Raw genomic sequence first — 24,820 nt, 5'->3', positions numbered from 1 at the left:
ACCTTCAATGAGCTTTGAAATGAAGTTTATTTTTGGAATACACACAGAGTACATAAAATTTCTACTATTTGCTGAATTTTATTATAAGCCTACTTTTATGATTAGTTTGGAATGAACTAAACTAGATATTAAATTTAAAGTAGTGGTTCTCAACCAGCAGTACATGTGTACCCTGGAGATACACAGAAGTCTTCCAGGGGTACATCAAATTATCTAGATACTTACCTAGTTTTTACAACCACATAAGAAGCACTAGCGAAGTCAGTACAAACTAATATTTCATACAGACAATGATTTGTTTATACTTCTCTATAGACTATACACTGAAATGTAAGTACAATATTTATATTCCAATTGATTTATTTTATAATTATATGGTAAAAATGAGAAAGTGAGCAATTTTTCAGTAAGTGTGCTGTGACACTTGTGTCTTTTTATGCCTGATTTTGTAAGCAAATAGTGAGGTGGAAGTTGGGGGTACACAAGACAAATAAGACTCCTGAAAGGGTACAATAGAGTGGAAAGGTTGAGAGCCACTGATTTAAAGGTAAGATTTTTGTTTTTCAAGTCATTTTTTTCAATCATGAGTGATATCAGCCAAATCCAAATTATGCTGAGTAGAAAGTTAAGGAAAATACTTAGAGCATTATAGAAAAAGAATAGTAAATATGTTAGAATACACATCATTTGGACTATTTCAGTAAATGACAAGTTGTTTCTACGTTATATGAAAGATTCTTGGGAATTACTTAGTACTTGGCCAATTCAACCACTATCTACATGCTGCTGAAAGATCAATTTCAGATGTTTCGAAGTTAAGGTCTGTGTAGTAGTTTTGGTATTGCCACCTGAACATCAGTCTCTAGAACAGCAAGCTGTGTTGACAGACTATACTGTCAAGAGCATCTACTGCCCTTAAGACAATACCCTGCCATTTCTGCTCTGAAAGCTTTCTTTGGTGCACTTACAGATATCACGGAAGGCATCAGTCCAAGAAATATAAAACATCTTAATTTTGGATGGCCAGCTTTTTAAACTGATAGCATTACCAAAATCAGGTGAAATTAACATATGTCCAGCTTTGGTTAGACCCATCAATTTATTTCAGAGAATTCCATTGTTGGCAGCCCGGTTCCGAACCTAATCTTAGCAATCAGCATCCATGAGAACATGTTGCATCCCTTTTTTTCTGGCTAAATGAATATAGATATTGGCAGAAACTGAACCAGAAATCCAGAACAGAAGAGTTACTATAATAACAAAACAATAAGAAATTACTGTATTAAGTGATTTAAAAAAAAAAAAAAAAGCATGCAGAGCATAAAACTGCAGTATTTTCTGTGCTATTTTCACCTTGTTCTTTGGCAGTTTAGCCTAAAAAAATTTTGAACTTGCTAAAGTTAGCTAATATTACATCCACAAGAGTTTAGACAGCTTTTCCAGATGTTATGGATGTACTTGTTACCTATTTTCTAATGACCCAATACATTTCAAGAGACTTAAGGCCTCATTTGTTCTGTATCCCAGAGATTAAACTATGCTAGACATTTTACTTTAGATGTTAGTATCTTAGTACCTTCCATAGCTCAGTCAATACATCAGATGTCTTGGCCACAAAAAGTATGAAGGTGACATATGAAAAAAAAAAATCAAGTACCAAGATAAATCAGCTTCTTAATCAGCTAGGGTATTTCTCAGTAGCCCGAATGCCAAAGTAGACAATATATTCTTAGTTCCATTTCTAGCCAAAAAACCACACAGGGGCAACAGAAATTCCTGAAAAATTGCTCTACATGAGGGATAGGAAGAATTTAGTCATCTGAGAAGAGCAGTACATGAGCAATCACAATCAAATTCTCTCTCTGCTTAAGTCTGCAAGTCCATCCATGTGACCACATGACTGCAAAACACCAAGAATGAAATCTTGCCCCATTAAGTAAATAGGAGGTTTCACATTGACTTTATGGGGCCAGGATTTCACGCCAAAAGTATTCCCCCCTTTCCAATATATGGTATACAATCAGACTATACTGTCCAAAAATTGTTCAGGAGAACACATTTTGCCTGGACAGTTTGTATATAAACTTGAACATTGCATAAAACCAAACACTGATGAGGCAAGATATCCTGGCCTGAGCCATTTAAAGAATAATCCTAACTCCATGTAGTCCTCATTGTGGGTAGATGGATGGACAGACACACACCTCTCTGATTATGTCCTACCAGAACCTATTATCAGGACACTTATTACTGAAATGTGAAAGAGCCAGTTAAAGGTCTACAACAGATGTCAAAAGCTGCTCTCAGAGCATTCTTGTCTTACATGAACATCAAATTATAAGACTTGATCAGAGAGGCAGCAGGCTTGCAAGAGCACGCATTGTCCTCCCCTTTAACAAATCTGCAAGATGTATAACCATCCAGAGAAGCATTACTGCATCCACCAAAGTAATGTGACAACATTCTCCATGCCAGATGTTGTTCTAATGGTCAGAATACTGTAGTTTAGTTATGGACTAAGTAGGGAAGGAGAGAATAATCATGTCACTGGTACAAAGGCATTGATGGGACTCTCTCCCAATCTTCTTCCACTGAAAGAGAGATTAAAAGAAATTAGAGTTCAATTTGAAATCTGTAGCATTTTTTGTGAAATATCAGAACAAAAGGGTCAGTTTCATTAAGTGAAATTAACTAGACTGAGCAAAATAAGGTTAAATTTAGAAGAGAGTCCATGACCAGCTTTCAAGTATCTGCAAAAATAAAATAGCTGGTTTGGTAAAAAAGGAAGTGCATCACTCAAATGCCTGAAAAAAGAGAAGGTTGGGATGAGATTAGAGGAACATCAAGTGACTGATCAGGTCAGTTCATATTTAAAAAGGCAGACAGACAACTGCTGCTGGCCATCCCTAGTGAACTCGAAGAACAGAATGGTGCCAATCCACAAGTGAAAATGTCATGGAGAAACAAGACAATTTCCAGTATCATTGAATGGAGATATATAGCACAAGGGCTTGCCTTTGACTCCTGAAAGCCAAAAAAAGGCAGATGTGCAAAGCTGGAACCGTGCCTTTTGCTGGTTGATGTTGCAAGTTGTTAATCCTTGTTAGACATGCCCAAAAGAACACTGCACATGGAAGGGCAGTATAAAGAAAAGCAGTCATGTAATACAAGCATATAGAGTTTCCACAGAGGAGGACGGCAGCCAAGCTCTTTAAATGGATTGATGACAAGATTACTAGCTTGCTAATAGCTGCATTCCGCATTGTAGAAGCGACAGTTATCAAAACAAAAATCCCAATGGGTATGTCTGTCTACACAGCAAAAAAAAAAAAACAACAAAACAAAGCAAAATCCATGGCAGCAAGTCTCAGAGCCTGGGTCAACTGACTTGGGCTTGAGCTACAGTGCTAAAGATAGCAGTGCAGACATTCCCATTCAGATTGGAGCCCAGGTGAGCAGGGTGGGGTCTGAGACCCCAGGCTCTAGTCTGAACAGGAACATGGGTGAACAGGGCTGCTATGGGCAAGAATGATGAAGGGGCAACACAATCAACCTTTATAGTATAAATTGGCACTTGGGTATGAACAGACCATCTCTCATTCAATGTCAACCTTATAGATAACCCCTAATTGTACAAAAAGAATCCCATCTTGTCCTCCTTGGCTAGAAGGTCAGGGCTGCAATGAGAAGTTCTTATGAATAAGAAAAAGATGCCCCCTCCCCCGCAAAACGGAGAATCTCAGATACAATCTGGGGGTTCAGTATTTCTGACAGGGTTTTTTGATGCAGTGGATAAATGTTCAATTATTCATTGTTGCAACTGGCTTTTTGCTTCTGGCAGAAAAAGAAAAAAACAGCCTACAATTTGCATATATTGATATCATAAACTCCAGTCACATATACAGTTGAGAGAGAGACAGAGTGTGTGTGTGTGTACGAAAACAGTTTAATACAGTATACAATGCAGTAAGACCATACACTAATCACATTTAAGTCTGTGTTATTATTTTACCAAGAATTGCCTGAATGTTGTCCTAGAGTAAAATGAAATAACTCATCCTGAAGACATGGAAGCTTAGGTTTCAAAATATAATAAAATTGCAACAATTCTGGACCATCCTTATGACCAAAGCAGTTAACTAAGAATCTCTCTTTCGATAAGATTGAATGAGTCTATGGGGAGGAGAGAGAAATAGTTTCCTTCTTAGTCTGTCTACAAAAGCATACCAATGATTGCTAGAAAATTCAGAAAGCTATGAACGCAAGGATTGGTTACAAGTTTATATTTTACACAAAAGCATCCAAACAGACAGCACCCTGTATTCACAGCAACTTTCATCCTTAAGATTCCCGAGGTACTTTACGAACGATACAGCATCACTGAGATGCAGTCTGGGATTAAAAGCAGTCAACCATCTGTGCCCATCATGTTGCATAGGAGAAGCAGATTGGAAATTTTTAAAAGGATACCCATAATCTTACCAAAAAAGTGCCAGTGGATCTTTACTATATACAGAGAGCAGACAAGAACTATGTTATTTAAATGTCTAATCTGTGAGATCCACAAAGAGTTAGTTGCATGATACTTACTCATTTAGCTGCCATAAGAGAAAGAAGGGCTGAAGCCTATTCTACTGGGATTTGAACTTTTGGTTCCAGAAACTCCAAATGATTTTAAACCTGATACTTAGGCCACTAAACCATCTAAACCGCCATACAGCAGTGTGACCTGGCAAATTAAGAAGCACGGTGAAATAACTAACTATCTAGGGTAAAGAGTAAGAAAAGAAAAGAAAAGAAAAGAAAAGGAGGTAAAAAGGTTCTATCCGGAACACAAAAGATGCACAGTTGCCTTGAACTCGGACTAGCGATCCACTGACAATAGTGCCTAACTCCAAGAAGTAAGGCTGGGAGAGAGAAATCAAACCAAATGTTTCTGAAGACCTTGGAGGGTGGGGAAGGAAATAAATAAAAAAAATCCATTTTACCCAGGACTAGGAAACTTTCCCATTTATTCAGAGTCTAATCTGTCATTCTCAGGGAAAAATGCTTCTAGCATTTACGGTTGCAGATAAAACCTTCCAAGCATGAACTGGACAAGGTCTTTCTATTCTATTCTATGGCTGCAGAAAGGACAGCTCCATTGCTGTCACAAGCACCACCAGCACGATGAGTGGAGTTTGGCCCACAATTAATTGATTTGAGGGGTGATCCAGTATTATTAGGGGCACAGATGTATTTTAGCCTCATTTAGTCATTAGCCTTACAGGTATTGGGTAATTTTTTCAGAGCCTTATTATCTACATACCAATACTATGACAAACAAAGTTTTCTAGTGCAGTTGTTTTCCCCTTGTATCAGTAGCCAAACACTAATCAAGCCAAGGTATGTCTACACAATGTTTTGGAGCCTGTGGTAACACACTTCCCAGCCCAGGCTAACTGGGCTCATGCTAGCACTCTAAAAACAACACTTTGAAGTTGCAGCATTATAAATACACACACACACAAATTAATATGCTAAGATATGATTTCATAAGTGCTGTCATAAGTGTTCCAACAGATAAAACACAAAAACTTCTTATTTTTAATGGAACTATTTTTCTGCAAAAGGTCTTATAACTCCACAAAAAAACATTTTAAGCACCAACACTCAGAATGATTTGCCATTGAGGAAGTCTGGTCATACTCCACCACCATAACATATTCTTTGACAGGGTGGATTGGCGGGCGGGGGGGAAGGGGTCAACGGACGGATGACAGTAGATGTAGTATATCTTGACTTTAATAAGGCTTTTGATACTGTCTCTTAGGACCTTCTCATAAATAAACTAGGGAAATACAACATAGATGGAGCTTACTATAAGATAAGGGCATAATTCATTGGAAAACCATTCCCAGAGAGTAGTTATCAGTGGTTCACAGTCAAGCTGGAAGGGCATACTGAGTGGGATTCTGCATGGATCAGTTCTGGGTCCACTTTTGTTCAATATCTTCATCAATGATTTAGATAATGGCATAGAGAGTACACTTATAAAGTTTGCATACGATACCAAGCTGGGAGGGGTTGCAAAGGCTTTGGAGGATAGAATTAAAATTCAAAATGGTCTGGACAAACCGGAGAAATGGTCTAAAGTAAATAGGATGAAATTCAATAAGCACAAATACAAAGCACTCTACTTAAAGGAATAATCAATCAAATCAGTTGTACACATACAAAATGAGAAATAACTGCCTAGGAAGGAGTACTGTGAAAAGGGATCTGGGGATCATAGTGGATCACAAGCAAAATATGAGTCAACAGTGTCACACTGTTGCCAAAACCCCCCCCCCCAAAAAAACACATCATTCAGGGATTTATTAGCAGGAGTGTTGTAAGCAAGACACCAAAAATAATTCTTCCACTCTATTCAGCACTGATAAGGCCTCAACTGGAGTACTGTGTCCAGTTCTGGGTACCACACTTCATGAAAGATGTGGACAAATTGGAGAAAGTCCAGAGAAGAGCAACAAAAATGAGTCAAGGTCTAGAAAACATGACCTATGAGGGAAGATTACAAAAATTGGGTTTGTTTAGTCTAGAGAGGAGAAGCCTGAGGGCAGGACGTAACAGTTTTTAAATACGTAATGGAGAAGAAAGGTTTTCGTGAACCTCTGAGGACAGGACAAAAAGCAATGGGTTTAAATTCCAACAAGAGCGGTTTAAGTTGGATATTAGGAAAAACTTCTTAACTGTCAGGATAATGAAGCACTGGAATAAATTGCCTAGGGAGGTTGTGGAATCTCCATCACTGGAGATCTTTGAGAGCTGGTTGGACAGACTCCTGTCAGGGAAGGTCTAGATAATATTTAAACCTGCCTTGAGTGCAGGGGCCTGGACTAGGGAACTCCTCGAGGTCCCTTCCAGTCCTACAATTCTATGGTATATATAAGGTGACAGGCACAAGGCACTGAAGTCATCAGAAAAATAAAAATATCTAACAATAAACACACTCAGACACCTTTTAAAATATACTTAATGTCCTCTAGCATCTCTAGAAGTTTAGTAAGTGATATTTTAAAACATACTCTCCCTTGCTTTATTTCTTTTAACCTTAATAAAACAGAGGGAAATAGAGAAATCCCTATAATTTTGTTTCACAGCTATATTAAATGAGAGACTCTGGCAAATGGGCAATGCTTTACAACAAACTCAAGCACAGCATGTGCATTTTACTAGAGACAAGTGATATGAAAAATTACAAGAGCAAAGAAAATACTCCCAAATAACAAGTCTCCCAAACCCAATTTCCTCACCCCACACACTCTCCCCTCCTCCCTTGTGGTGCACGCACGCACGCCCACACACAGAACATACAGATGGATGACTTTTTCACCTAACTCTCCCATGACAGATGTAGTCAGGCCCGTGAAGAATTCATGAGTATTTAAAAGCAACATTTGAAAATAACACAGCTAATAGAAGTTCAGCTGCTGGACAGCACAAAGAAAGTTCATCTATGATTACAGCCTCATGTTCCAGGTGGTAAAAGCTAGTATGTGATGGCACCTGGTTACATTATTAGGCTCCCCATCACACAGACAGCTACAATCTCATTGTCGCTCTCTCCCGTCCCACCTTTGTAATCTGAACTTTTACAGACTCTTCTTTCCATTCGGTCATCCACCTGCCTCTTTTATGAAGAGCTAAATAATTTATAAACTGAAAACATTAGTCTTGCACAAAGAGCTTTCAATATGTAATGAAAGATGATAAACAGAAAAATAGCTGGAGCTGATCATAGGCATGTAAAAGAGATGGTGCCATTTTAGGAAGCTGTTGTAAAAACAAACCTATTGCAATTTTAAGATGCATACAAAACTTACAGAAACAAAATCAATTCTAATTTCACATTGATGTAGACCAGCAGTAACTCCTGCTGAACTCAGTAGCATTCCACTGGTTTCACACCAGTTTGAAAGAAGGATTTGACCCTCACTGCTGTTTATAATAGTCATTTTCTCTCTCATTACAAAGCCATGTACCCACCTCTCGAACAAACCTCAATTTTATGTATAATCAAAGTTCAAAGTCAGGCAGTTAGACTACAGAACCTGGAGAATGACAACCAAATTACTAACTAGAGAAATGCAACACTTACCAGCGTGCTTTTAATAATGCAATTTTTTTTGTTCTGTGTTTATACAATGCTTAGCACAATGGGGTCCTTGTCCATGACTAGGGCTCCTATGGGACTCCACAATACTGAGAATTTATGTCAAAACCTAAGGCAGGTTTTAAACTAGATTTACTTGTCCGATGGGAAAGTGGCTTGACACATAAGGTATATCTAGACTGCAATTAAGAACCCAAGGCTGGCCAATGCCAATGCCAGCTGACTTGGGCTCGGGCCAAGGGGCTGTTAAACTGCTGTGTAGACATTTGGGTCAGGCTGGAGCCTAGGATCTAGGACCCTGCACGGTGGGAGGATTCCAGAGCTCCGGCTGCAGCCTGAGCCCAAACATGTAAACCACAATTAAGCAGACCTTTAGGCCAAGCCCCACAAGCCTGCTGCGAGATTTTAATTGCATTATAGATATACCCATAGTCTCATGTGACCAGGCCCACAGACAGCATTTGCAGGCCCCAGGGCAGAACAGTCCATCCTGCCTCTTCCGCTCACGGCACTGCCCACAGTTCACCCCTGCTCCTCCCTAAACCCCACCCTCTCCCCACACGGCCCCCCTACTGCTACATTGCTGCCCCCCCCACTCACAGGAGGGGCTGAGCAGGGAGGGGGGGAGGAGCAATGGGCTGAGCAGTGAGGGCCGGCCTGGGGTGAATAGGTGGGGTCACAGGTAGAAGAGGCCCAGGTCTGGCCCAGAACCCCCAGCGGCCACAAGGCTCCCAGGCGGTGCGGGACAGTACCACTGGCAGCCAGGGGCCCCGGACCCTTTTATATCACGCGGCCCCTGGGCAATTAGCCCCTTTCCTTTCCCCCGTTGGCAGGCCTGTATGAGACACACTCAGGACTATGTTTTACCAACGCTGAATGAAGACAATGATATATCAAAGATGCTTATCTGTGGACCCATAGAGTATGTATACACTGCACACTACACTGCAGGTCTGTGGGACCCGGACTTGTGGACTCGGTTTCCAAGCCCACATTTGAGTATCCACACTGCATTGTAAACAGGTTTACAATTGCTGGATCGGGGTCTCACAACCGTGTTAAACATCCATACTGCACTACAAAGACCTTCTGACTTGGGTCCACAGTTTGACCTATGTCCAAAACAACACAGCTTGGACACAAGTCTCAGGCTCTGACCCACCATTCTAGCAGAATCCTAGGACCCAAGTCAGACTGATGTGTGTGAACAGAAAGAGGGGGTGGGGGAATATGGGCTCAAACCTGAGCCAGAGCCTGTACTTAGTGTGCAGTGTAGAAATATCTTTAGGTGCCTCATTATCTGAAAAAAAAGTTGATTGCTTGCAAAAATCAGTGTGATCTCAACTCTAGTAATCTGTTTACATTTTTAAATGAAAGCTTAGGTCCTCAGTTTAGTTGTTCTTTTAAAAAGTGCACTAAAGCCCAATAGACCACTCTGACATTCCTCATTTGCCACAGTTTCATAAATATGCCTTTCCCCAGCTCAAAATTGCCCTGTGCACTAGACCTCCCCTAGCTCTCTTCTGAAGAAAACCTCATTTGAAGTTTTTAGGACAAGCCGCTTTTGAAACAAAACATAGCACAAACAACTACAACAAAGAACGTGTTATCTGCACACACGCAGGCGCACAGTCTAAAGTGTAAGGTTTGGGGTTTTTTTGGCATAGAAAGTAGGTGATAGGCAGATCGTGGGGCAGAAGTTTGTTAACTTTTGAGATATGGTTTTCCATAGCTTTTTAATTTCTTGCAAACAGTTTTCTTGGGGAAGGAAAATATTCAAAAATATTGTAAAAAAAAAATTAAGACACCCTTCTTAAACATAAGTCTACAAAGTAGCAACTCTTCAGCCACATGCTGTATATCCTGTAAGCAATAGTTTTTCGGTTTTTTGGGTGGGTCAGGAATTGTAAAACAAACAAACGGCATTCTCTCCCCCTACAATGGAGCACTGTAAAGGAGCACCCTCTGTCATTCCTCCAGGACACAGAATCCACAAGAACCAGTGCTGTGTTTGTAGAGAGTCAATTATCCAATTAGCAGCACCCACATGTAGATAGGGCAGTAACAGGAATTATCATATCCTTACCGCAGTTTCCATATGAGTCATCAGCAATGGTATGTATCGTGACTGTGATCCCACAGTCTAAATGTGTAATTTCCACAGACATCAATGGGAGTGACACAAGAGGACTATATCCCTCCATAAATGTTTAATTCATGTCATCACTCTGGCGCCATTAAAAATGTAACATACTACACTTTATATCAAATCTAATCTCTGCTTTTCTGGATCCAAAGATTCAAATATCTAGTACCACAAGCCAATAGGACAAAAGAGTTTAAAAAACCCAAAACATTAAAATGAAAGGAGATCTGCAAGTGTTTTCTCTGCAGCCACACTACCTTCGTGCTCTAATAGGGCTGGTCCTGGTCAATATATAAATATAAATGGGAGATCTTCAAGGAACAACAGCTGCTGCAAAAAGTAGCATTAGTGATTCCTATTGTATGCAACCCTCTTCCCTTTGAAGCAATGCCTCAGAACAGCCAATGGACACTGGATTAAGCATAAGAGTTATTAGACCAGATATGCTAATAAGGCAAGGAATAAGATATCCAAAACTGAACCACGTAATTAGTCTCAAAATTAAAATAGTGACTGGAGAACATGCACCTGTCCAAAAATATGGAAAACTGGGTTTGAAAATAAACAAAAAGTCTGGATAGCCAAGATAGTGGATGAGCTCATAACTAATAAATGTCAGGAAAGGTGTCTTACACATTCAGTCTGTGGAAATTCCCTTTAAAGATGATCCCTGGATAAGACAAATGATTTGTAAGCAAGTGGTTTGCTGCAAACAAACTGTCCTAACTCCAAGGGCAGAAACTATAACAGCTACTTGCTGTGGTAATTTTCCAGCAAAAGGAAAGAACGTGAATGGTTAAAACTTGCTCCAAGACCTAGAGTCCCTGAGGGAATCTTGGCTGCTAAAGTTCTTGTGGATTTAAAGAAGAAATGGATTCCTGTTTGTTTGCTTCACATCTTTCACAAAACAGCAAATAGTGGGGGTGGGTGTGAGGGGGGAGGGGAGAGGGAAGGAACCAGTGACAAAATGTGAACCAGAAGATCTAGAAGATGCTGGTATAAAAAGAAAACTATAGGGGAAAAGAGGTGAAGGTGACCTGCCAATTTTGTATTGGACTTGTTCCAGCACAGTGTTGTACACTTAAATGAGGAATGGTCTAAGAGACAGACTTTCTGGTTAGAAATCTGGAGATGTTCTCCTGATCCCACAAGATACACATCATAGTGTATTGGTCTAGCATAAGATTGATATGGGGGGTGGGGAGAGACAGCCAATTAAACAGCCATCTCATCATTTACCAATAGCAAAGAGGGAAAGGCATTACAGGCCACTGAGGAAATGGTGGAAGCTCAATCACACTCTCCTGATACCATCTTTTTATCTTAATCAGAACTATGGGTGAGGCTAAAGGACTGGTAATACCAGACTGTGTATGAACTATAGAAAACTAAATTTAGTCACTTCAAAGGATTCTTATCCATTATCACAAATAGGCAATATCCTGGATGCTGTAGCAAATTCAATATGTTTTTCCACACTGGATCTCAGAAGTGGGTATTAGCAAATAGAAACCAGATCCAAAGGACGGCGAAAGACCGCTTTCACAGCAAAACAAAGCACGTGGCAATTTAGATTGATGACTTTTGGCTCGTGCAATGTACCTGCCACATTGAAGAGGGTATTGCATGCACACTCAGCCTGCTTGTTATATCTATATGATATGCTGGTGTATGCTAAAAATCTTTGACCAGGAAATGATACATTTAGATGTAATAAGCAGAAGGTGGTCAACCTAAAATTGAACCCAACCATGAGGCGTTTAAAGTAAATTTATCATCTTGCGCACGATGGGGAAATTTCCACTCACAAAAAGAAAGTAGAGCCTATACAGAACTGGTCAACTCCCCAGACACAGATATGCAGAGTTTCGTAGTACTCTGGTCCTATTACACAAAGCGTATATGTGGGTTTGCCAGTATTGCAAAACCACTGCATAGGTTGGTTCAGAAAGGGAAGCTATTTTAGTGGCCAGCAGAGTGGGAATTAGAAAATGCTAAGTTGAAAAAGGCCTTTGTGACTGCTGCTGCCTTAGCCTACCCAGTTATCTGTCCCCAGTATGAATGGGGTTTTGAAGCTAGTGCTTATAGTTTGGGGGCAGTATTGACAGAAGCACACAAAGGATTTCAGAGGGTCGTTGCTTATTACAGCAAAATTCTAAGTTCTCCAGAGGAAAAAGGATTGCACCACCCAGAAGAAACTCCTAGCAGTGGTTAAATCTATAGAACATTTTCACTACTATATGTATAGGAAGAAGATTGCATATAACAGAGTGGAGAGTATGCTTGTAAAATTTGTGGAGGACACCAAGCTGGGAGGGATTGCGAGCACTTTGGAGGACAGGACTAGAATTCTAAACGAATGTGACAAGTTAGAGAATTGGTCTGAAATTCAGTAAAGACAAGTGCAAAGTGTCCTTCAGCTCTGCATCATCAATGAAATTGAGAACTTGAAGTGGAGAGTGCTCCCTGTGTGGCAAAATGTGACTGATGTTGTCCAATTTGACATAGAGGTTTTTATAGACATCTGAACATTCCCTATAGGTCAGTGTCCAGTGAAGGTCTATACAATTGTTCAAGAGTGCTTTCCTGTCCATCGGCAACTTACTAAGGTCATACCAATAAAAACAAACAAAAAACAAAAACACCCATCCAGGTCTTTCATGGTGCTTCACTTGTCCAAACCTTTCTTCAAATGAACGCTCAAGAAGTGTCAAACAAACAAGCAAAAAAACCCAAACACTCTCAAATTTTTCTTCCGAGCTTCCCATCACCTCATCTCTGCTCTTGGAACCAAACTGTTTCTTTTTCCAATAACCACAAGCGTCCTTGGAGACAGGCTCCATTTCTTTGGCAGCAGTGATGGCATCTTCAAATCCATTGTCTTGGTAAGCCACAACAAAATCAAGGCAGCTTCTCAAAGTAGTAGTGGTTGTGATGTTTATCAACTAAGTTTAAAATGCCTTGCTTACAATGTTTACTTGGAACAGGATATCGTGCCAAACCACAATTGAGACCAGAAATTTGAAATCAGTGATCTGGTTTGCCAGGCTTTGCACCTTGTGTCTAGCCTCTGCTTCACTCAATTGCACCAGTTCCATCAGGTCGCATCACTTGGTAGCTCACTGGCCTTACACTGTCAATGCAGTTCTCCCACTGAGCATCACTTAGCACTTCACAGTCAGATTTATAACCCTGTCTGTTAGGATCTTTCACCTGATAGCTGATGCTGAAAACAGAACGTATACCCTTTGCAGTACTCTGAAGAGAGATACTGACTCTAAAGACGACGACGCTGCATGACACAACCAGACTGAGGGAATGGCAGCCACAAGGCACGAAGAAAACTCTTGGATTCAACGCAAGTATCCTTGCCTGGATACCACTATCTCTTCCCTTCATGTTCGCACTATTATCATAGTCTTGGCCATGGCAGTCCTGAAGCTTTATTTTATTTTCATTCAAAACATTCATAAAGAGTTCTGTTAGGCTTTTTCCAGTAGAATCGTCTGGACAGGAAACAAAATGTTCCTTTAGTTGGATACAGCCATCCTCGTCGTCAACAAATCCCACTGTAAATGATGTCTTTTCACTGTGACTAGTGTCGGGAGTGCAGTCCATTATTACAGCGTAGGACTTTGCTTTGCTGAACCACAATACATTTTCAAGCACCTTCCTTGCCATAAGGTCAATTAATTCGTTTTGAATTATTTTGCTGCAGTAATGGTCCATAGCTTCTTTACAAACTACTCAACATAGGCGCTTATGCATGGCATCATTGTAATTCCCAAGCAGCTCTACCAAACCAAGGAAATTACTATGTTCAGTGAACAACTTATCCGATGAGTCCTGGAAATCCAACGTGGCAAGATATTGGGTATTGCATCTTTAAAGGAACAAACAAACCTTAATCTCTCTCTGAATGGTTGAGAGGGCTGGACATTGTCGGGCACAAAGTGGAGAAAAAACTCTGGAATGGAGGTTGTTGGGATCCTCTTGCCAGGTGAAACTAAGGCTGGTGGAAGCCAAAGCGTAGCAGTGATGTAACATGCAGGCTGCTGGAATCAGAGTTGCTGAGTCAGCTGCTTAACACAAAAGACCGTATATGCTGGCTGTAAGCATCCTGACAAGGGAGCTGCAGCAGCAGTAGAGCATTTTGAGGCACTCAGGAATCCAGGGCAGGTAGTGACATAACCCCTCACTGGTCTGGACTGCACTCCAGAATCTCATAATGACCAATATACAAAACATAGTATAACAGATTCAGATCATCACATGCGTAGTACAATACAGAAACAAAGCTACCTAGCTTACTTAAATCTTAGGTTTACTTTTCTGAGTAGCAAAATCAATATTACCTGCTATGGTTGGCTTACAGCCAGTACAGTAGAATGATATGTTACTTTTGGAAGGACCCCTTTCTATTCAAAGGATCTTTAGAGAAAGGTGCCTAGACTGAAAGCAATACAATGGCTTAAAGCTAGTTCATGAAAACTTGATCCATCAGGACTACACTAAGACCCCCTTGACAGTAATAGAACAGAACTACTTTAATAAAAGCACTGGATATACCGCATGAAGAATGGATTATTCCATTTTCTGTCTTTATGAATAATGTTTCCAATGGTCTGCCTTTTAATACCAAGTAAGGGCAGCTCGTTATGAACAAGTACCATCCCTTAAGAAGAAAATTTTAAAAAGAATTATTTAAGCCTCCTTCCCCTTTTCAGTTTGCCCAGTTATACTCTTCAACTTTACGTACTCCAGCAATATCAGAGTGGGGCAAATGAAGGACTAGACAATACAAAAGCCAAAGAGGCAGAGAAGCTACAGACACTTGCTGCCTTTCCCTCATTTGTTCCTGGACCTTATTATACACAATTTTTTTTTTTTTTTTTAAATAGCCTGACTTTAGGCCATTAATTATAAATACATAATTTGCCTGGTATCACCTGCCATCTGATAGCCTTTCTAAATTTACAAGCATTAGCAAAGCTTGAAGTAGAGTAGTACTCATGTTACAGATAGGGTAACTGATGGACAAAGGGTAAAAGCTTTTATCGAAGGTTACATAGCAATTAAGTGGCAGATCTGAAAAATAGAACCTAGTAATCCAGACATCCGGTTCCTTGTTCCAATTACTAGGTATATCAGAATATTTTAAATATATAATTTGTTTGCTCTTCAAACTCCTAGCTCTTAAAACCAAGCTTAGTTACTTTTAAGACTATGACAAAAATTTGTGTTTTTCCTCCTCTCCCCGAGTTGTGATTGCCATGGAAGGCAGAAAGAAATCCCCTCCTTCACCTGAAGAAGAACAGTCTCAGGTCAAAATACCCACTTTCTTTCATTCCACCCCATTGCCTTCATTCTTTATTAATCTAGTTACCACTAGAATTAACCAAAAGAGGGCATATTAATGTTCTTTATCCCCCCACATCAAATATACATTTCTCTTCTCAATGAAGGGTCTTACTAGAAAAGATATCCAATAGCTAGCTACTCCACTGGTCAGAAAAGTGAAAAATCCTTCATATAGTCAATACATTCAACTTAAATTGCAGCTGTACATTCAGCTACCATCATTACTTATCTTTTGTTTGTGTACATTAAAGATAGATATATTGGAACTAGTATGCACTAAGTAGCTAGCTTTAGTCCTAGTTTTGAACACTGAAAAAAATAGATGTATTCTATACCAACATATTCCTTCCAGATTACCAACTAATACCCAATCCCAACCTCTTCACATGTTCAATAGTAACAGTAGTACTTGAATTCTGAATGAAAGCGGTATATGCACCATATCTTATAAAAGAGAAGGATCCCATCTGACTACATTACATGTATATACTCCTATGGGGAGATTTTATACATACAATTAAATAATTTACACACACACAGCTCCTACAACCATAGAGCATGCTGCACCCTCGCCACAGAGAGAAGGAAAGAAGAGCTAAGAAAATAGAGAGGAAATGCACCCATTACCTCTTTTGTAGGTGAACCTACAGAACAGCATTGTCCCATCAGCACCTGCTTAAAATGTATTTTCTCTTATTTGATAAGGAGAACTCAGTCTGATTTAAGATTTTCTTCCACAAGTGAAAAAAGCCTCAATTCATAACAGAAAGTGAGGAATAGGGTCCCCTTGCCTGCAATTATTCAAGATAATACTTCTATCCTGGTGTTAATTCTACTGTTGGAATTAACTTTAAATAAATAAGCAAACAAACTAAGGAGTTCTTAGATAATAAAACAAAGCTGTTCAAATTGTCTAAATGCAACAGCACACTGATTAGCAGATGTATGCAGATCATGTCGAAACCACTTTCCATGCAAGAGGCAAAAGAAACCACACAGTTCTGCAGTCAGCAGGGAATAGATCGCAAAGAAACTGCCTTCAAAATTCACTGACAGCCATATAGTCATGGGACAATGGCTTGAATTTTAACTAGCGTTTTTAACCTGCACACACCGTCCTCAGGGTCATATGCTGAATGAATTTTACCTTACCATTATGCTGATAACTTTCACATATCCAATTAATACACACAAAGATCCCTCTTTTTCTGTTGGAAGAGCTTTCTGTTATTGTGTTTAGAGACTGAAGTGGACATGTAAAAGGCACCTGCCACTGCAAATACCATGTGGACTTCTTTTAATGAGCAAATGTAAACATACAAAGATTAAAAGACTAGCACATCTGGAAAAGCTCACGCTGTACCAGGCAAGACAATTCTGAAGCAGTGCGATGTTTGTGACAGTTCTAGCTCCACAGACTAGAAACTAATTTTGCTGCTGCCGCCACCTCCTCAAGAAGAACCAGAAGCTCACCTAGAATATCCACAGAATGTGTGCATCTTGAAAAGACGCATGACAAGGTACCAAAAGGCCTGTTAACACAGGGACTTCAGCTCTTGTAGCCGAATCAATGCTTTTTCTGGGAAGTGAGAAAGCTCCATCTGGGTCAACACTGAGAATTCTGACTAATCAGGAGTCTGACCAGACTCCATCAGAGCTGTGGGCTGTCATTCCTTTTATACATGGAAAAGACCTGTAGATGAATCCTGGGCAGGAGAGAGGGAGATAGACAATTTTAGGAGGGGTTTTCACATGCTGCTCTCTCTAGACACATTGACTCTGCCCACCTCCCCCTTTCCAAAGTTTGTGCACATACAAAGTGTTGATGGCTGTTTCCTTACACAACGTGCAGCAGCCAAGATGAAAGTCGGTGTATCCGAGGTCAGGCCTAGAGTCTTCCTTAATATTTCAGCTCAGTCTATTACCCTGATAAGCCTACAAACTAACAGGCAAAAGGAGTTCAACAATAAATTACAAAGTAATTCATGCAAAAGAGAGATATAAAACCATATAGTCAAAACATTAGCTCTATTAAAGGTAAAACATTAGCTCTATTAAAGGTAAATAAAGACCTACACACTCAAGAGATGGATCCCTATTTTCATCTATATCCATGACAGATGCTCCCTTCATTTAAAAGCAGCAAAAAAGAAAATTCCAGTTGCAACTCATACGGAATATAAGAGCTACTCTTCAGACATGAACTTCATAGCAAGCCCCTTACTCTTGTGTGCTGATAGTTCTAAGTGGAAGTGATCTGGAGATTTCACCTTCATACACAACAGAAAAACTTTTCTCAAAAGGTGCTACACAGAACATCAAAACACGATAATCTATGGCCTTGAAAAATAGCACTTCTAAAGTCATGAACCTCACTAACAAAGTAGAATACTGATTGAGAGCCAAGAACCTCTATTGCTTAATATGTACTTTGAATCCAAACATGCTATACACTGTGTTAGGATATTTTTGAAAGTTCAGTTTTCGTATGATAAATATTAGATTCAACTATGTTGCCATCCAGAAATATAGTGCATGTCTCTATAAGAATCCTGGAAGAACCATCCACTGTTTTAATATACAATCACTATCAGTGCCTGTGCTTCAGAATTTATTATAAATTATTATACTTGTACTTTTAATACTTAAAAAAAACAAACAAACCACTCTTACCTGTATATCCTGCCCACCAGCCCCAGGAAGCCACCATAGCTAAAAGCCATTTAAATAATACTCCTTCGATATACCAGAACCGCTTACTATCCAACAATCGAAGAGGCTGCAGTATAATTAAATACAAGATGTAGGATGGAATAGCAACCAGGTTATTGGCAACCATGAAGCCGAACCTCAGGAGTGCTTTCAGAAGTGTATAGCCCACCCTCTGGGCCTGTTCTAAAGTCACAGCCATTCTCTTCACACCGCAGTATGTGGGCTCTTCCTACAGTAAAAGAAGAACAAGATATAGCCATTACTTACAGAATAAAATTAAAATAAACTCTCTACAGAGCCAAAATACTAGTGAGATAAATCAGCTTGAGGTTTGTATACTTAGATACAGCATCCCCTTAACAATGCTTTCTACTTCAGCCTCAATAAATTTTCACAAGCATCCGCAGTCCTTAATTATCTCTACTATCCCTCAAAATTAGTCAGACTGGAGGATGAAAATAAAGTATGTTGTTCTCAAGACAGCATTTCCAACAAAATCCGCCCCAAAGAAAGAAAAAAAAACTAACCACACACCATCAGTGTGATACTCACCTGCATTAAAAAGCTGTAATTTGAGAAATTTCTGGGAGTTAGAGGAAAAAGAAGTCACACAAAAAATCTACAGCTAAGAATTAAGGTAAATAGCATATCAATAGGCTTGGAAGGATTGGGTTTTTATCGGTAAATGTCAGAAGAAGTTGATTTCACTGTACACACAGGAACCAAGAAACAAATATTTCCATTGATAACAACTGAAATTTACAGATAGGCAAAGTAAGAAAAATGCTGCAAGAACTTAAGAGTTTGATTTAAGCATATTTACTTTTTTGATTTGATATGTGATGTTAAAAGACTAAAAGACTAGCACATCTGGAAAAGCTTTAAACCAGGATTTCAGGACTTCAGTAACTCAGCCAGAGGTTAGGGTTCTATTACAGGAGTGGGTGGATGAGGTTCTGTGGCCTGCAACGTGCAGGTGGCCAGATTAGATAATCATGAGTAGGGTGACCATATATCCTACTTTGGTTGGGATAATCCCCTTTTTAAGTGCTGTCCCTGATATCCCAAGTTATTTGGCAAAACTAGGCATTTGTCCCATTCATTCTTGCCAACTGATTAGTGGGGCACGCCCCCCTAGTGGGACGTGGAAGACCATTCGGGGGAGGCAAGCAATGGCTTTGGCGGGAGGGGGGAAAACAAGAGCCTGGCTGATGTGCCTCTGCTTTGCCCTGCCCCTCCGATCAGGGAGAAATGGGATGTCACGTGCTCACTCAGCAGCCCATCTGAGGGCAGTGCGGTCGGGGGCCTAATTCAAACTTTTCTCCCGCCAGGCCATGATACTGTGACCCATGGGTCCCAGGCCCTACTGGCCAACCCAGATGGTAAATGCCTGACCAGGCCCCAAAGCATCCGCTTGTGCCAGGCACCAAGCGTGGCGCATGCGCACGCAAGCACAACCCAACCCAGCCTCTTGTACCTCCTCACCCACCATCCTTCAGCACCAGTCCCCAGAGCCCTCTCCAGCCCCACCCCCACCAGCTTCTTTCCCTCCTCAGTCTGCCTCCAGTCACCTGCTTCTAAAATACCCCAGCAGGGGTGCCATTTAGGAAGTGCAGCATCTCTGCCCCCACTCCCCAAGTTTTGTACCACTGTCCAGGAGCAACCACCCCCTCTTCAGTCCCCCGTTGCTCGCTACTCTCTCTCCTCCCCTCACTGACTGAGAGCAATCCCCCACACAATCCCCTACTCCTCTTCCCACTCCCCTCACCAGCCAGGATTTGCCCCCCCCAAATAACAAAATCTGAAATGGTGGCCCTGCATCCCAGCTTTCCCCCACCTTCCCAGGGCTGCTCTCTGGAGTCTCCTTGGTCCCTCCCTGTCCCTCTGCTATCCCAGCCCCCAAAGTCATAGTCCAATATCTTCACCTCCTGGCTCTGAGCCCAACAGTACTCTCATTTGCGCACACACACCCTGCTTTGCAGCCCAGATCCCAGCCCACACCCATTCTTCTTCCTCCTGCCCCCATCTCTGCTACTTGACTCAACTGGGGGTGCAAAGGAACATTCATGGGGGACAAGCGGTAATGCCTGGTGGCCTGGGCCAGCCCCACGTGTCCTGTTTTCAGTTTAAGGAAATATGATCACCCTAATCAGGATGGTCCCTTCTGACCTTAAAGACTGTGAGTCCACGCTGGTCATTTGTGTTTTAATGGTTACAAAGCTAACTTTTTGAATCTCAATATCTACTGTCATTAAATAATTATCATCTGACCCCATATATTGTTACCCTCATACTTCCCCACAACCAGGAAAATTTAAATTGATAAAACACAGAAGAAGATGCTTAAAAACAGATATTATCTGGCAAAATTATGGAGAATTATCAAGTGACGGCTGAGAAAGGAACAACAGAAGCGGAGGAGGGCTGGGGTGCTCCTCCCTTTGCTCTCCCTTTCAAACTCAGTGACTTGCCAGGGCTCAGACCGAGAAGGGCAGGGACGGTGAGAGATTCTCCTCCTCAGGCTTGGAAAGGAAAAAACCTCCAATGTTTGCAACAGGGTTTAGCCAGGGCAAGGGCAGGGCAAAGGGAAGCGCGGGAGGGAAATGACACCTCCGCCTCTGTCTTTCCAAAGTCAACAGCCAGCACAGCGAGGCAGGGTCTCCCTCGCCCTTCAGACTGCGAAGCCTGGCCGAGGACGAGCGGGGCAGCCCCCACAGCCCCGCCAGCCCCCGGAGGGAGAGCCGGGCAGGGGAGGGCACTAGGACAGCCGAGGCCGAGAGCGGGGGACGGCGGCAGGGGCCGTTCGCCGGAGACGGACCCCGGCCAGCGGGACTCACCTCCTGCGGCGCAGGGGAGCGGAGGAGGCCGCGGCGCGAGGTGGGGGCTGCGGCGCGTGTCGCGGTTGGCGGCGGCGGCTGGAGGCGGGGCGACGGGCTCATGGACCCCGAGGCGGCGGGCCGGGCCCCGGAGTAACGGGCCGGGAGCGCTCCGCGCCGCTCGCTCTACTCCCCTCGCGGCGCCCTGAGGAGAGAGGGGCGGGGTCAGGGGCAGGGGCAGAGTCCGCGCCGGCACAGGCCGGGTCCCCATCCCGCTGCGCTCCGCTCCGCTCCGCCGCGGGTCCCCGGGCCTATAGCGCCCTCCCGGCACCGCCTCCCCCCGCAGGCCGCCCCCCCTTCCCGCGCCCTACAGCAGCCCTCCGTGCCCGGCCTGACAGCCCGGCCCCCCCTCCTCCGCAGGGGCTCTCCGAGGGGCAGCCGTGGGGGGAGGGGAACGACCCTGCCGCCACCCCCGCCCGGGGAGGGGGACCCCAGGGGAGCAGTGGGGGGATCCTGCCCCCAGCTCTAGGTCCCTTCCCGCACAGCCGTCAGCCTAGGGCTCCCCCTCCCTCCTTTCCCTTCCCTTCCCTTCCCTTCCCGGGCAGAGGCCGTGCCGGGCTCCATACCTCCGCCTGGCTGGCTCTGTCCCCGGGCTAGGCGCTGGGGAGCCCTGGGGATTCATGCCGGCGGCGGCTCTGACGGCCTGGGCCCGGCGCTGCCTGCCACCCCCGCAGCCGGGCTGGGGCTCCGCCGCCCGTGACGGCTCGGCTCGGCTCGCTCCTGAGGAAGCAGCGGCAGGAGCGGGGCTTACACTGCAGCAAAGGCGGCTCTCTCCGGCCGACAGCTCCCTCTAATGAGCGCAGGCTGGCTGCGTCTCCAAGCGGGCAGGCCAGCGCCAGCCGACTCCTCCTCCCCTTCCCCACCGCCGGCCCCCAAGCCCAGCCTCTCAGCATCTCCGGGCAGGGACAAGAGCAGCTCCCGCTGGCGCTCACACGCCCATTGCCGGGGGCAAGAGCAGCTCCGGCGCAGAAGCCAGCAGGAGGAGCGCCACTTTCCCCAAACGCTCTGCCTTTGGCAGGGGAGCGTCAGCCGCGGGCCATGTAGAGCCACAGAGACGGGGCTCCACAGTTAAGGTCGAGTGGAGAGAGGTGCACATAACAATGGGATTACACTTCTTATCTAAATAGAGTGTATCCCCACGCCCCTGCAGCACTTGCCCTTAGGACAGAGGAACGGTCTGAAAAACTACAAATCTTGAAATAGTTTACACTAGAAACATTTTTAAACGGCCCTTTGTGAGACATTTTTGTTAATTTTGGAGCATATCCCTCCAACAAGGAAATGGCAGGTTTGAGAAATGAATGTTGATTCACTTCCAGACTGTAACATCTAAAATGAACATTCCTTTAAATTTTAGGGTTAGTTTTTTATTAATATATCATGACCATTTCTATATCTATAGTGCAGATATATGAGTATTGTAACTGAAAAAAGATCATTTTCAAATATGTATTCAAGCAGACATTCCACATTCTCAGTTTGCGAACATAGGAATTGCCATCCTAGGTCAAACCCAACTCCATTTAATCCAGTGTCTTGTCTCAGAGTGGCCCCTACCCGATGTTTCAGCAGTAGGTGTAAGAAGTCTGTAGTAAGCAGGTGTGGGATAATCTGGTCCCCCCTGTTCCCCTCCCAGTAGGTCTCATCCTGAACTTTAATAGCCAGAGATTGATTTAAAGTCAGAGGCATTAGGTTTACTATCCCTTCCAAGATTTATCAATAATAATTCTGGATAATCTTGATATCCATGTAAATGTATAATCCTTTTTTTTTTTTTTTTTTTTTTAAATCATGCTTAAATTCTTGGCATCAGTGAGTTTCAGGCACCATGAATTTCATAGTTCAAATTTCATGTTGGGTAAACAAGTATTTCTTTTTATCAGTTTTTAATTTCCTGCCTTTTAATTGAATATCTCCGTGTTCATGTAACACAGGGAGAACAGAAATTCCCAATCTACTTTCTCTGTACCATTCATAATTTTATGTACTTTTATCATGTCTCTTCTTATTCATCCCCTTTCTAAAGTAAACAATCCCAACTGTATGGAAAAACTTCAATGTAGAGCAGCATTTTACACACAACACCGATATTAAAACACTATATTCCAGTAGATCAGTTATGCAGTCTGATTTCCTGTCAAAAAGAAAGAATGCCCTCTTGGCCAAGCAGTCTTTTTTTTTTTTAGTAACAAAACAAAAAACAAAACAAAAAAAACAGGAATTGAAATCAGTGATGAAGACATCATATGAAATACTTCTAGCTCAGCAGAAAAAACCTTTATCAGAGGGCAAGAAAGTAGTGAAGGAGAGTCTGTCAATTTCTGCTGCACATAGTGGTGACTCAAAAAACCAGAAAGTAGCTGATATGTGAAAGTGTGAGCCTAATACATTGATGACAAGGATTGAGATGTCCCAGGATGTGTTAGCACAGATTTTTTCAGCTGTTACATGTAAATATTTTTCACCTGCAGTTTATGACCATGGTGATGCTACTAACGTTGTATAGTTGAGTGTTTTTGTTAAGTGTATGAATGAAAATTTTGATATAATTGAGAAACTGCGTGGCCTCTGCCCACTTTGTTCTACCTACCACAACTGGCTCAGACTTGTCTGAAGAACTGAGAAAATGTATTGCAAGACTATGCAGTGTTGGTATAGCTGTGTTGGTCCCCAGATATTGGGGAGACAAGATGGGTGAAGTAATCTCTTTTATTGGCCCAACTTCTATTGGTAAGTGAGACAAACTTTCAAGCTTACATAGGGCTCTTCTTCAGACTGACAGTTAGTGAAAATGTTCAGCTTGATTGGTCCAAATGACAGCGTATTGGTACAGATGGGGCACCTGCCATGACAGACCAGAATAATGGTGTAATGTTTTGCTAGAAGTTTTTCTGTGTCAGAGTGATTGTCCTACAGTTTAGGAAGTTACAGGGCGGAGCATTTTGTTGAATGAGCTAATCTAATACACAGTTGCCTTCCTGTAACTATAAACAAACAGCCTAAAATAAAACGTTAAACCTGTCCAATTCATATCAATAAACATCCAGGGAGCAAGTTGGCAACCCTCATGATGTACTACAAGTCTCACAATATTAAATATTTTTCTTGAACTCCAGTTCCTGGAAGCAAGTGATTACAAAATAATCTCTGCTTTTTTCTTTTTTTTTTTAATAAAAGTTTCTAGCCCTCATGGTTATGGTGAAAATCCTGAAAACATGAACACAGTACACCCTGAAAACTCAGAAACAAGATGGCAAAAAAGAACTTCCTTTTTTAAAAAAAATCACATGATTTGTTCATGCTTGAGGCTGGTCATACTGATGAGGAGTCTGTTGCTATTGACTATTTTACCATAAATATTCTGCTACTGTGCTTATCCATTGTTAGATGCAGACAACATTGGAGAAGGAGTTACACAGCAGTTGGTTGGTGTAAAGGATTGCTGGGGTGGAGAATTATATGTTGAAATTCACAGCTTTCCCTCTCCCCTCCCCCAAAGAAATCCAAGTCACCCCTATTCCTGCCTACAAAGGGAGGGAAAAAGACATGTCCTTCCCAATCCCCCAATTG

General features: G+C 42.2%; 1 protein-coding gene across 2 annotated transcripts in view; it reads right to left on the bottom strand.

Moving 5' to 3' along the window:
* LPGAT1 (lysophosphatidylglycerol acyltransferase 1) overlaps positions 1 to 22,235 on the bottom strand; it is a 104,113-nt gene extending 81,878 nt beyond the window's left edge. For both annotated transcript variants that reach the window (XR_010922981.1, XM_067565006.1), the window contains exons 1-3: positions 21,817 to 22,235; positions 21,212 to 21,395; positions 18,336 to 18,603 (exon numbers count right to left, since the gene is read on the bottom strand). Coding sequence is in view for 1 of the 2 variants with exons in the window: in XM_067565006.1 (XP_067421107.1) it covers positions 18,336 to 18,603; positions 21,212 to 21,313 (370 nt within the window). In the remaining variant the exon portion in view is untranslated. The remainder of the gene's footprint in view (positions 1 to 18,335; positions 18,604 to 21,211; positions 21,396 to 21,816) is intronic.
* Between the last annotated feature and the right edge of the window lie 2,585 nt (positions 22,236 to 24,820).

The sequence above is a fragment of the Emydura macquarii genome, unplaced genomic scaffold (genome assembly GCF_026122565.2).
Source record: "Emydura macquarii macquarii isolate MOO-44397 ecotype Brisbane River unplaced genomic scaffold, CSIRO-AGI_Emac_v2 contig_2676, whole genome shotgun sequence".
Classification (NCBI taxonomy): Eukaryota; Metazoa; Chordata; order Testudines; family Chelidae; genus Emydura; species Emydura macquarii.
Note: the sequence above shows the minus strand (reverse complement) of the source record. Positions and strands in the feature narration are given on the sequence as shown.